The sequence below is a fragment of the Amborella trichopoda genome, chromosome 12, assembly GCF_054954075.1.
Source record: "Amborella trichopoda isolate Santa Cruz 75 chromosome 12, AtrichopodaSantaCruz75HAP2 v2.0, whole genome shotgun sequence".
Taxonomy (NCBI): domain Eukaryota; kingdom Viridiplantae; phylum Streptophyta; class Magnoliopsida; order Amborellales; family Amborellaceae; genus Amborella; species Amborella trichopoda.
In genome coordinates, this window is record NC_142347.1 from 40,897,665 (window position 1) to 40,912,007 (window position 14,343).

The 14,343-nt window shown below is 34.2% G+C and overlaps 1 protein-coding gene across 2 annotated transcripts; it reads left to right on the forward strand.

Moving 5' to 3' along the window:
* The first annotated feature begins 8,889 nt into the window (after positions 1-8,889).
* On the forward strand, positions 8,890-10,635 carry LOC18447003 (uncharacterized). Of its 2 annotated transcripts, XM_006857105.3 has the most exons (3): positions 8,890-9,797; positions 9,898-9,970; positions 10,110-10,635. In XM_006857105.3, exon 1 carries the CDS (start codon positions 8,967-8,969, stop codon positions 9,723-9,725), a length of 759 nt encoding a protein of 252 aa, XP_006857167.2. In that variant the 5' UTR covers positions 8,890-8,966; the 3' UTR covers positions 9,726-9,797; positions 9,898-9,970; positions 10,110-10,635. The 2 variants fall into 2 exon arrangements, with proteins under 2 accessions (XP_006857167.2, XP_088708831.1); XM_088852705.1 differs by having other exon boundaries at positions 8,890-9,970; positions 10,145-10,635.
* Positions 10,636-14,343: the final 3,708 nt, after the last annotated feature.

The window sequence follows — 14,343 nt, forward strand, 5'->3', positions numbered from 1 at the left end:
ATCCAAAAATACTGAGTAAGTTAAGAAAATATTCATGTGTAGGCGTACCTCAACAAAACCCTTCTCTATTCTAGTTAATAAATATTTTTTTTTCTATCAAGAAATTCTAGCTCACCCTCAATGAATTGCCTAAAATACCTTTAAACAAAAAAAAAAAAAAAGGTTCCTAGATTATGGTGCAAAGGTATTACATGTCTGAAAATATTGAAGTACAAGACCTTCTCGTAACCATTTAAATTCATTGTAAAGAAAATAGCCATCATTTATTTTTGGTTGATAACCTGTTCGTTAGATCACATGGCTTATTCCTTGATGTATGTAATATATAATTCAATTTTTCAATATGTAAAAACATTTGCTATCTTCTTCAAGGAAGATTGTTCAATCGTGACCTTATGTGGAATGGAATGGATGATAATAATATGGGTGCAGTTTGTATAAAGCCGAGGCTCTAAACAATCAAAGTAAAACGTACCTTCAAATAGTATTGCAAAATGTGGTTTCAATATTTGAAATCTTTGTGATCGCTTTAAAATATTTTTTTATCTTTAATTATAAAATTTAAAGCTTCAATAATAGTGTAGATCGAGCATATCAATGAAAACTTGAAAATTGGAAGTCCAAAAATACGTTAAAAGATATACTATTTCCAAAACTTGAAATTTATTTATTTTCTCATATCCATATATCTTGACGTTGAGATGATCAATTTAAAAATATTTAAACATCAAAACAACCTATTCTAGTATAATTTTTGAGATGGACTCTAATTTAATATTTTAGAGCCTGGGCTCTATATAAACTTTTTCCAAATAAATATTAGTGCGATGGGTCGTGGACATGCAAGCATAGATGGAGAGTTTGATTATTTCTTACAAGAAAGGGAAGAAAATTATGGAAGCCACATGTTGTCAAGACTCCGGACTTAACCGGTCTCCAAACTATAAAATGGCTGGGTGTCAACGTCCTTATCTCTCTCTCTCTCTCTCTCTCTCTCTCTCTAAAACCACCATTCAGGTGTTTCTCACACAAATCCCATTTGTAATGGGAAAAAGTTTATATAAGATTACAACCTTATACTGTTGAACTAAGGTACACCTCAAAAATCTTACAGTAGAGAATGTTTCGGCATAGGAGATCCCTCCAACTGATCACCTCGACTTTAAGATGAATGGACATGAAGACAAAAAAGAATTTCAAATCAAATCTAAAACATAGTGTATCTTATAACAATTTATTTGGACCGCCTATTTTCAAGATTTTTATTTGTTTCTTAATTTACTCGATCTGGACCAATTTTTTAAAACTTTAACTTTTATAACTGAGGATAAAAAGAGATTTTGAAGCCATCATCAAGTTTTGAACGCCTAAATGACATCTTTAAGTAAATTTTATGGATGTGTCGTAGGCAACCTTGTACAAACTTCACCCTTTATAATGACCTGGCAACCAAATCCGAATCATAATCTAGGTTAATAGAAATCCAAATCTTTATCCCTCTCTCTCGGTCAAATCCAAATCCTAATCTCTCGAAGAAATGAACGAAAGTGCCATTATTTAGGGATGACTTGCATATGGTATGACGATGATAAAGAAATTACGATAGAAAATAAAAAAAAATTGAAAAAAAGATCTATCATTTTAATCTTAATTGACTCGTTATACATATCAATACCCGATCAAACTATCAAACCACCATGATTACGCTTATGCCCAACCTCAACTCCTCCTCAATCGTGAGTAAACGTACCTGAGTCAAAAAAAGCGGATTGTGTACAATGATACCATTTTATTTTAATATAAAGATGTTTTTTTTTTTTTGAAACAAAATTTAAGATTTATTAATAATAAAAACCAATTACATCAAGGATTCAAAATCACCAGCAACCACCGGAGCTTCCAACTTAACTCTCCTTTTAGCCAACGAATCAACCAAAATATTAGCCTCTCTGTACACATGTTCTAGTGACACCGTCAAACCTGATATTAAGTAGAAGATTTGCAGGCCGACCTGCTTGAGTCGCCAAAGGAATCGTTATTCTTTCTCACACCATTTTATAACATTCAACGAATCCCCTTCAATAATAAACCTCGCGCCAAAATTTCTGGCCACTAGAATCTTCAAGTCAAACATAATTGTAGATAATGCAACATGATTCGCCGTGGTAACACTACAAAGTCCAGCAAAAGTAAGAATTACATTTCCTAGCCAATCACGGACCACTCCACCAAAACCAGCTGGGCCTGGGTTACCCAAAGACTATTATCAAAATTCAACTTAAGGATTCCTTGGTCTGCGGGATTCCATCTCATACAAGGTCTATTTCTAGACACATCCAGCTGAAAAAAATTAGAGAAATTAATCATAACATCAGTTTTATATATACCGCTCCTTTCCTGGACCAGAGAGAAAGTTTGATGTTGGTCATAATTACTTATAGAACACTTGTTTCATGCGGGCTGGATCATATTTCCACGATATGCAATCCAGAGGTATAAAGTATCCATCTTAAAGATAGATGCACATAGATGGTCCATTTAAAAACATTTGTAATTGACGGTCCAAATATTTTGTTAATATAATTATTATTTCTAGTTTTCAAAAAAAAAAAAAATTCATATTCATGATCTCCATGTTAAAGATTATATATTCTCTAAAACTTAGGACCAAATTGTATTTAAAAAATATATTTATTACCAAGCCTGTATTTCTACATCTAGGGGCTTCGCTACATGCTAACTACGACCTCAATTATAACCATCTAATGTGAAATCTGATAGCTGGGGTGTGTCACAAAGTTTGAGTTTTAAAGTTGGAGCTTAATCAATGAATAAATACAGCCATCTAATTTTACATCCATGACAAGATTAATTATAACCACCTTGTACCAAAGACAAATAGTGTCCCTCTATACTTTCCAAAAAAAAAGGTTTTATGATCTTGCGGGTATCTTAGTTAGAAAATTTTATGACCCTTGTCTTGGAGAATTTTAGGACCTCAAAATTTGGGGGTATCCGTCCGAGCGACGAAAAAAAGAAAGAAAGAAGAATTTCATGTGCATTCCTCTGAGTGGCGGAAAAATTGAATAAAGACCATGGAAATAAAATGGTCAAATCTAACTGTTTAGTAACTTACAATACATTTTATTTTTCTTGAAGAGTATGTGTATCATGCTCCCTCGGGATACTGTTGTACATCTACTCCCTCAGTCATAGTACCTACTTGGGAGAAATTTTTCAATTTGAAATTTTAAGAAGCATCTAAGAATTACTAGATGATAAATTTCAAAATAAAAATATTTTGAGTTTCCAGTTTTCTAACACTTATACCTCACCTTCAAAAACTAAACAGTTCAATCTTGAGACATTTTTGTTTTTAAATGGTATAGAAAGTGTAATTTGGGATTTTTTTTTTAATGAGATACGTTTAGATTGACGAAGTTAAGTCCCAAAAAAATTCGGATCCCAAAATTATTCCTAAATTTCGTTTCACCCGAAGGAATAAATATACAATATCCTCTTATTGGAGTAGGAAATCTTGTGCTTTTGAAACAATCATTGGTGATTCGAATGTGGATCTCAAAATTTTATATCAACAAAATATTGCACAATGAGCACCAGCAGGAGCACTCACATATGCTTTGGCATTCTCTCTAGCTTCTTTCCTAGAAGTGTACTATCATCATAAAAAATGACTAATCTAATGGGTAAAAAGAGCCCGAGCTTAATTCGTTAGCACATGACAATTTACAACACTACGTCTTAAGCTTAATTCGTACAAAGGATAGGGTCCTCTCCCCTGACTTACACAAAAAGAACAAATGACTAATCCAACTCATATATTATTTAAGGAATACAGCTTAATTCCTACAAAGAGTAGGGGTCCTCTCCATGACTCCCACAAAAAACAAATGACTAATCCAACTCATATATTATGTATGGAATACTTCTTATCACAGGGAGGTTAGAATAGAATTCAAATCCAAGACCGCAATACTATACTCTCTTTAATTACCCAAAAAATAAGAAAATGTATATGATGAGATCTTTTATTTTTTATACAGGAAGTCAAAGTCTTCTTTGACCATTAGATTTAAAATCTGAGTAGTTGAGGATGTGTTATTGTTTAGGCACAAAGTCCAAATCATAATTTCTAAAAAATTGGGACATACTTTCATCTATTAGATTTCACATCCATTGGCTAAAAGCGGTTGTGACCTCCTTGTATTAAAAATAAATGGTCTTATAATATACAATCCCAAAAAAAATATAGTCTATTGTTTGACGGATAAGTCATGATAATGTAGTCCTTGCTTCCTAATTACCAAACCAAGTGACTGAACTCATAAATCTAATCCAACGATAACTTGGTCCATGAATCAATGAATTTATGGGGGGATCAGACTGTTTTTTCAATAATGTTTAAGAAGACGGAACGATGGGGTGGATCGCTCACCACCGATCCAGCTCCGGATTGGTGATACTGATCATTCTCGAATTGCCTGGATCGGTTATAAAAAATTTCAAAATAAATGGAATAAAGTATAAGTTAAAATATAGTAAAGAGGACTGTTTTAAAAGCTTGATTGGCAAACCGGGCTAATTCTTGAATGTAAAAATTGGTCCAAGAAAAAAATAAAAATAAATAAATGTAGGAACCTGTCATTTCCATGAGAATTGAACCGATTCCCAGATCTGACAGCTAATTGGGCGATCTATGCTGTTTTCCAATTTGGATCCACAACGTTCAATTTGGATCAAGGCTTTTCAATCATCAGTAACGAACATATGGGAGCATGTTCCTCACACATCCAGATATCATTGCAAATGGACGGTAGAGATTGACCCCGGACAGAGACATATTGCATGTACATTTTGATATGCCTTTTCGATCACTTCTTGGTCCAATCTCCATTGTTCATTTTAAATGGAGGGTGGATGGAATGGGCCTATGACTATATACTTACTAGGGACCATACTATTCTTCCCCAATTGAAACTTAAGGTGAAAAACTATACCAAAAACAGAATCTAAAACGGAATAAACTTCATGAAATATAGGATTATATCCATGAGTACATCAAATATGTGGACATCAAATATGTGCGTTACACTAGTCATCAACGTCCATAATAATGGGTTGAATGGTGATGGAGAGAGGATGGAATCCACTAAACATGACATTGAATCGTTGTATGTCACTCTCTTCATCACCATCTAACCCATGTATTGGATGGTGATCATTTGACCCCATATGTTGCGTGGTCACATGACTCATGGACCATCATACCAACAATTCTTTCTCTTGTTAAAGTGGTTTATGGGTGCAATACTATATTTGCCTCGCCGGAGGCATCCTCTGTCCACCTTAAAGATGGATGTGGTGTTGTAGTTTCAAAGCCAAATAAATGGTTTAGAATTTTCCTTCAAAAATTATCATTTTTAGTTTTCAAAAAAGAAAAATTTAACACATTCATATTCTCATGCTAGCTATTATATATACTAAAAAATAGGTCTAAAATCCATCTAAAAATTGGAGTACGAAGACGGGACCCATATCTAAGTATGAATCTTAGGACTCATAAAAAAGACGTCTATTTATTTTGGGTACCAAGAAACTATAAAGTAAAAAAAGAAAATTACAAAAAACCTCAAGACTACATTTTCTGTACAGCTTACCTCCAAACTAACTTTTTCTCTCACTTTTTTCCCCAAAATGTACTTTCTATACACTGTACCGGTTCAGCAGTAGGGCTCCGCACTGTGTAAATTGTGCTCGGATAGTAGGGCTCTGGCATTATGTAACGTGCGATACGGCAGTTGCAAAAGGGCGGTTTGGCATTAGATGTTACTGGATTGCAGGGTTCCGACAGTATGTAAAAGGCAGTCTGACAGTACTCAGTTTCGGTCCAGTAGTTGTCTTAGAGCGGTCCGGCACTTGTGCGTTCCGGCAACGTGATGGTGCACTATGGCAATTTGCTACTGCAGTCCAAAAGTCAAGGTCAAATGTAGCCAAAATGATTTTGGTGCACGGGAAGGTCATTTCTGTGTAAAAAAATGAACTTTTTTCGTTGGGGGAAGGCGTATTTGCATAAAAAGTTTGTTTTGAGAGAAAAAGTGAAAGAAATTATTACATTGAGGGAGAATTGCATAACAAGTGTGCTTTTGGGGTTTTTTTATAATTTTCCGAATAAAAAAGCTGTGTAAATATAAGCAATTTAAGTTGCCTTTTCTTTTTTATTGCTGCCAGGCATTCAGAATAGGAGAACGTTTGGGGTGTGCTTTGTATAAGGCGTCAACCTTCAACAATCCAAGACGCGCCTCTGAACTATACAGAAGATGTAGGTGCCAGAAAACATTGTGATGGCCTAAAAACTATTTTCGTCCCTAATTGTAAACTCTAAGCCTCTAAAAATAATGCAAATCAAGTAGATTTATAAACACTTTAAAATCTTGATAATGGACAATGTAAATAATGCACTACAAGATACACTATTTTCAAAACTTGAAATGAATTTTTGTTTCATATCCATACATCTCCGAATCAAAATGATCAAGTTGAGGTTTTGCAATGTCAAAAATATCTATTTTAGTGGGTTTTTGAAGTGTGCCTTACTTCTAAAGTGTAAGGTTGACAACTTGTATAATTTTTTATTAAAAGTTTATATACGGCATCGATCATATACTATAGAAGTAAGGAATACCTCAAAAACCCATAAGAAAAGATTGTTCTGATGCTAAAAAACTCTATGATTGATTATTTTAACTTCGAGATGTACGGTTATGAATAAAAAAATGATTTCAAGTGCTTAAAAGGCGCATCTTGTAACATGATATCTGGATTATCCATTTTCAAAGATTTGAGTTATTTATTGATATGCTTTGACCATACCATTTTTTAAGCTTTAATTCATAATTAGGGATGACAAAATATTTTCATTTGATCACAAAAAAATTTCATCACCAAAATTGCATAATTCAGCAAAATTTGGAGCCATACTGCACTTTCAATATCTAAGCTTAACACCTTAATGCACACCGCACCGTTGAAAAAATGGTGAAGGACCAACTTAGAGCTTAAAGACAGGAAGCGGGGTAAGGTTTTAAGCAAGGTTTAAAAAATCGGTAATCCAAATTGGAAAAGCCCAAATTTAAAACAAGAATCAAATGGGCTAATCTAATTCCCCCAATATATAGGGACTTGACTAGCTTCCGTGAAGAACTGATCAGTTCATTGATAAATCCGCCTGTCTATGAAATAACCGGCCGGTTTTGTCTGAAGTGAACCATGCAGGGCTAGCCTAGCGCTAGCGTTAGCGCATCCATTTTCTTGCAAAAAACAACAGCTTGCGTGGCAATTCGAAAGAATCAAGCCATATCTTATTATTTTAATTTTACAATTTGAATTTTTAAAATTTACATTTACTTGGCCCCACCATGCCAGTGCACCGGATACCTGTGCTCATCCACACTATAAGACACACACGAGACTTATTTATAGCATTTTGGGTCCCCTTTCTTATCTATATCCCTGAAGTGGGATAAAGCCTTTCCATCTCTTTCTCTTTCATTCTTGCTTATTCATTTCCGTGGGGCAAATTTCTTTCTTTTTTTTTAATTTTTTTCTTTTTCTTTTTTCATTTTTTTTTTGGAGGTAAACTTTTCAATACAACAAATATCAATGGGATTAAATGACCCAACTTCTCCCACCTTTAATAAAAACTTTGTTTTTTTCTTATTAAATGTGAGAGATATTGGGTTTCTAGTTCTTACTTTAAAAGGCCAAAAACCCTTTAAATGACCCAATATCTCTTAGCTTTAATAAAATGTATGTTTTTTCTTATTAACCTTCAAATGGCTCAATATCTCTCACGTTTAATAAGAACTTTGTTTTGTTTTATTAACCTTTAAATGACCCAATATCTCTCACCTTTAATAAGAACTTTGTTTTTTCTTAGTTGCCTTTAAATGACCAATATCCCTCACCTCAATTTTTTAAGAAAAGGGTAAAAGTAAGAAATGGATAAGCAAACCCCCTATCTTTACCAGCGGTGTTGAAGATTGTAAAAACACAAGAATAAAAAAAACACGGGTTATAGTGAATTTTAAACTATATTTCAACTATGAAATGAATGTAATGATCAACAAACACTTAGACATGAAACATATTCTCATAAGTTATGTATTTTTGGTAAAATGATGAAAATCCATAATGCAATCCTTTATTTTATTGTTAACTTAAAAAACTGGATTTCCAATAAATTTTAAAGATTTTTTGAAATTTTTGTAAGCCAAAACCAACTGATCTGGCCAATTTTCCCATCCAACCCAATTTTCTAGATAAATAATCCGGATCGCCAATCTTCTTTTTTTTTTTAGGGAAAGTATACGATGAGACCATGTACCTTTGGGATAAGGTAGTCACATTAATCCTAACCATTAGATGTGAAATTAGGTGATTGCAATTATTCTATTAACTAATCTCAAACTTCAAAAGGCATTTTCTCAAACTTCGCGACATATCCAAATTATCAAACTTGACATCGGATGGTTATAAATAATTGTGACCATCTTGCAAAAGGTAAATAGTCTCGTTCTATAAAATCCAATTTTTTTAAACGTTTTAAAGCATGGAAACTTGGGGGTATTTGGATATTTTAGAAACGCAGGAAGTTTTTGTCTTTTACCTAGAAGTCCTCATATGGAATTAAATGAGAAACAGAAAAAAAAGTAAGAGTGACTCAGAAGAATAGATAATGGCGCTCAAATATTTGACATAAATGGTCAACATCTCACTCATTAACACCATCGAAGCTTCCATGGATCATCCCAATCACATTTAAATTGACCTGCATAGAGAGGAGATGATATTTTGACTAAGTAAAAACACAAGGGAGAGTGGTCTGCGTTATAAATACGAGTTTTTCAAGAGACTTCGGCAAACGTTAGTTTCAAAGTCATTCACCAATGATTCTGTGTGGGAGGTTTGCAGTTGAGGAAGAAGGTGATCATCCATGGCATCCTCCTTCAACCCCCACAAAAGCAATTCGATGCAAGAAAAGCAAGGCCAACAAGAACCCATTCTCATCAATAGGCCTTGACAAGTTTGCCATGGTTTCAGCGGATCTGAATGCCAAAAGACAGAGAATCCTGGCTCAACTTGGCCCACAAGACTCATCAATGGTTCGATTCATGTACTCGTACCCGATCAAACGTTGGGTTCCTCTTGTTGTGAAGGTCAAAGAGAGCAATGAGAGAAAACCCAACAAGGATTTGTCGAAAATCAAATCCAAAAACCAGGAAATTCCGCAGCCTAAGTCATCTGAAGTTGAACAAATTACCAACTCCGAAGAGAGAGAAAAACCCAAAAAGACAGAAAATCGGGTTTCGGGTACAAATCCCGGGGTTGGGTTTTCTCAAGGGGGTGCGAAGAACAAGACAGGAGTTTGGTTTAAGGGTGGATCTCTTTGTTATGAGCATTTTACTCTTGTTCTTATTTTGCTCTGTTTAGTTCTCTATGGTAAGGTTTTTGCCATTTTGTGTACTTGTATGTGGTGGTATATGATGCCTTCTGTGAAGAATTTGAAGGGAGAAAGAAGGGATTCTATGAAGAAGAGAGATTATACAAGGAGGGTTAGTGGTAAGAGACTTGTGGATGTTGGAGCTGATGAGGGGAGGAAGATGGTGGTGATGCAGAAATCATTGCAGAAGGACCATGTCAAATGAGATATGAGTGAGAGAGAGATGGGACTTTTGTTTTTGTGTACTCTTCAAGATGATGATTCTCATGTCAGATAGGTAAGTTCATTGAATTCATTAAATTTGGTGTTGCTTTCTCTGAGAGGTTAGTGAAAGTTTTCAATCCTTCAAGGTAATGGATTTTGGTCTCCTAGAACAGGCCATTTTTCTACATCACAAGAAAAGGGAGTGGCTATTTGCAATTTTGTACATAAAGAGGCTTCCCCAGTTGTGTATGTTTCCTCTCTCTTTTTCTTGTTGTTTAGACTTTAGATCATTATATGTAATGAAAATTTGTATTGTGTTGAATTCACAAGGTTCATTATAACCTTGATGGACTGTTTAGATAATCAGATTGATACTCAATTTCAGGTGCAGATCATAAATTTAAATCATTTCTTTTACAGAAGAGGGGTACTAAAAGAGACGGACACAAACAACAACAGTTAGTATTCCGGCAAATTTAAATCATTTTAGGAGGGGTTCTAAAAGAGACGGACACAAACAACAACAGTTAGTATTCCGGCAAATTTAAATCATCAACAAGAGTCACTAAGAGGGAGGCAGACACAAACAACAACAGTTAGTATTCCTGCAGAAGAGGAGGCTTCAGTATTACAAAACCAGCTAAGTGGTCCATCTCCAAGGGGCCCCCAAGATCTCGAGATCCATCTCCGCCTTGAGACTACATTTACATAAACTTCCAAGATTTCTATTATTCATATTAAAGCTGGGGGCGTATCATTCATATAGTAAACCAGGGGGCGATGACAGATGCCGGGTGAAATTCGGGGGAAAATTCAAGGGAAAATTGGTGAAGATTTAACTGATTAAGAACGGGTGATGATTGGAAATCCTGTTTATGATTCATAAATTTACTGCACCAATTACAACCAAATACCCTCATAAGAATACTACTAAACACCCTTATGACACTGGCAATTGTTCTAAATTTCATAGGCAAATTGTTGTAAGGCTCGTATAGATGATGGTTAATCTTACCGGTGGGGTATCTTATTGGAATTTAATATACTCCCCATAATATTATTATGGGAAAATTACAAAAAAATCCAAGACTAAACTCTGCATGCAACTTACCCTAACCTAATATTTTCTCACTTTTTTTTTACCGAAAATACACTTTTTATGTAAATATCCCCCAACCAAAATGAAAAATAAATTATCCCACCAAAATAGGGGCTCCGGTATTGTGTAAGTGTGGTTCGGCAATAGCACTCCGGCACTGTGTAAAGTGCGGTCCGGTAGTAGGGCTTCGGCACTGTGTAAAGTGCGGTTTGGCAGTAGGGCTTCGACACTGTATAAAGTGCGGTCCGACAGTAGGGCTTCGACACTGTGTAACGTGCGGTTCGGCAGTAGTTGCAAAAGGCGGTCCGGCAATAGATGTTATTAGATTCCAGGGCTTCGACACTATGTAAAGGGCGCTCTGACACTTGTGCGCTCCAGCAATGTGATAGTGCAGTCAGGTAATGTGCTATTGGGATCCAAAGGTTAATGTCAAATCTTGGCAAAATGATTTTTTTATGCAAGAAGGGCTTGCGTTTGAAAAAAAAATGAACTTTTTCCCTTGGGGGTATTTGCATAGAAAGTTTGCTTTTGGGAAAAAAATGAGAGAAAAAGGTTGGTTAGGGATAAGTTGCATAGAAAGTGTGATATTTTTTTGTAATTTTCCATAATATTATTTTGTTAGTGTTTGATATATACCTTACATTACATTAAATGTTTAATTATTTAACTTTTTTTTTTTTTTTGGTGATTTTCAGCCTCTTTAGTTATTTAAGGTTCGATTTTCAACCAAGTATTTTGATTAAAATAAAAATCATTTTTTTTTAAAAAAAATAAGCTTATTGCCTAAGTTTATCTAAGATAAATTTATGAGGGACACTCAGACAGTAAATAGTTCATTATCAAAATTAATTTTATTGAAACAAAAGATTATGAGTGATTACGAGTATATCCAAATGAGCCCATAGCCTACAGTGAAGAAAGTCTGCCATTTTGAGCACAGTTTTTAGATAATCAACTAATGAGATAGAGAATGTGCGCAGTGGGGTTCAAAAAATCATCGAGCTAACTAAGAACTACTCGTGTCGGATGATTGGGAATCTAGTTCTGGATTCTTCCTTAATGGAAAATTCCCATTCCCATGATTTGCACTGAACTGGGTGGCACCTTGTGGTGAATTACGAGAGATTCAAGTCAATCCGAGTCTTGACCGATTTTTTAACTAATTATTTCTTTTTCTTTCACCTATTCACCTATACGCGTGACTCGACTCAGTCTAGATCAGCAAACCAACTCGAGAACCAGGGAGCCCTCGCAAGTGATGAGTCTCTGTCTATGGACTTCGCACCCAAGTCCTGATTTTTTGACCACCACAAGCATTAGAGGTTATATCCATAACGGGCTGGGGCCAATACCAAAACAAATTGGTGTACATGAATAAGGGAAATAACATAAAAGCATAAAAAAAAAAGGGATTGTAGACAATCTTACCATATACGTTTGGTATAGGGAGATCACAATTACCTATAACTATCCAATGTGAAGTCTAATAGCTCGAGTGTATCATAAAGTGAAAAAAAAAAAATTTTGAACTTCGAGCTTGGTCAATGAAATAAATGCAACCACCCAATTTCGCATCCAATAGTCAAGATTAATTGTGACCACCTTGTACCAAAGGTAAATAGTGTTATGGGACTACAGCATAGAAGTTCTATCCTCCTCTTACCATCCAGCTGTCCATTTTTATCAAGAGAGCCACTCACCGTTTGATCTTAGATCCGACGTCTCAAAGTATTTTATTTTTAGTTTTTTTAATACAAATATTCTGAATATGAAATTTGGTACATGCCATATTTTCAATGAAAAATACTAACAATAATTTTTTGATAAAAATAATGATAAAAATACCCCTTGAAATTTTCAGGGGTATTTTGGTCTTTTTATTTTATTGAAAATATTTTTTTATATTTTTATTTAGTGCGACTTTAATAGAGGAATGGACGTCCAAAATTTTGTGTCAAAACAGTTTATAGAAAAAAAATAAAAAATAAAACAGTGTAGAGACGTGACATTGTGATTGGGGCAATCTTAACCCTCCATTCAAAATTGGATGGTTGGATAAGGAGAGGATGGAACTTCTATGATGTAGAAGGAACATAGAAAGCTTTCCCAATAGTTATTATCTTTTTTTTAATGAGGCCAATATTCCACAAATAAGTAATAACTGGTAAAATGCATGTGTTTTGCCTAAGTTCTTATTAAAACGGAACCATGGGACCACTATTTGAAAAGCTAAAAAGATTTTATGTTTAGGTGTGAACGCATCGGTTATCTATCCCCTTGCAAAAACCCCATTTTCGGAGCATTGAAAGATGCCAAATTTTGGCATGTAACTTAACTTCCTCAACATAGCGATGATCCAAAAAACATAACTAATATGTGCTTGTTAAGTGCCTTGAATAATACCATTAAAAAAAGATTAAAGAAAAAAAAAATGAAAAAAAAAGAGTTTCTAGGGGTTGATTACAGAGTCATAAAAAATAATTTTTCGTACAATGGAAACCCTGAATAATTGAAGCACTACTCCTACGGCTATTTCTATTACTACAACTTTTGCCCTCGGAGAAAAATAAAGGAGAAGAAGAAGAAATAATGGGACAAATCAAGATGATCACTTGGAAAGAAATGGTATCAGAAAAAATGAAACAAAAAGAAAAGTGTGCAACATCCCGCTCTTATCAAATTATTGAAGAAGATTCGGTAAGTTTCGATAAGTGCCTTGAATAATACCATGCAAGAAACATTATAGACAATAAAAAAAGTGCCTTAAATAAATAATTTTCTCATAAAAAACAAAATTAATTTAATTTTTGGACAATCGGATCAAAATATTTATAAACTCAAATTTTATTATTATTATTTCTTCCTTCACTATTGTGGAACCCATAATTTATATAAAAAATATATATAAATATGGGTAAATATACAACATGCTGAAGTGCTGGTTTATATGTACCCAAATCTAGCAAATGTTTCGGACTTTCACTCAAAAATCTTGGATTCTCATCCAAAAATCTGGTGAAACCATTTGGGCAATTTGGATTGTATTCAAGTTTTTCAAATTAAAATTTTAAAAAGTTCTACCAAGGCACAAAAAGGCTCATCATACAAAAAAAATGCAAAGTCTAGACTTGAATTTTTTTTTGATAGAACGTTTTACTCATGAGGATCCCACACATGCGATGTGTTTTCTCTTTTTCTAACCCATTTCATAAATTCACATGACATGTGCTATTTGGTTGCCCATTTCCTCCAAGTCCTTTTAAGTGCACGCACATATCCATAATTTTGAGAAACACATAATTCTCTCTCCCTCGCTCAAAACATCTTTTCAAGACAATTGTTTTACTCTATAATTTTTAGAAACACATAATAATAGCTAGACGATTATTTTTAAATGAAAAACTTCAAATTTTAAGTTTTGTGACACTTAGATCTAGCTCTTCAAAAATTGAAGGGTCTCTATTCAATCTTGAGGCATATGCTTTTTTTAGTATATAGAGAGTTTATTTCAGATATTATT

Coding starts and splice junctions, on each gene's coding strand:
- LOC18447003 (XM_088852705.1), top strand. CDS start 8,967: ATGATTCTGTGTGGGAGGTTTGCAGTTGAGGAAGAAGGTGATCATCCA.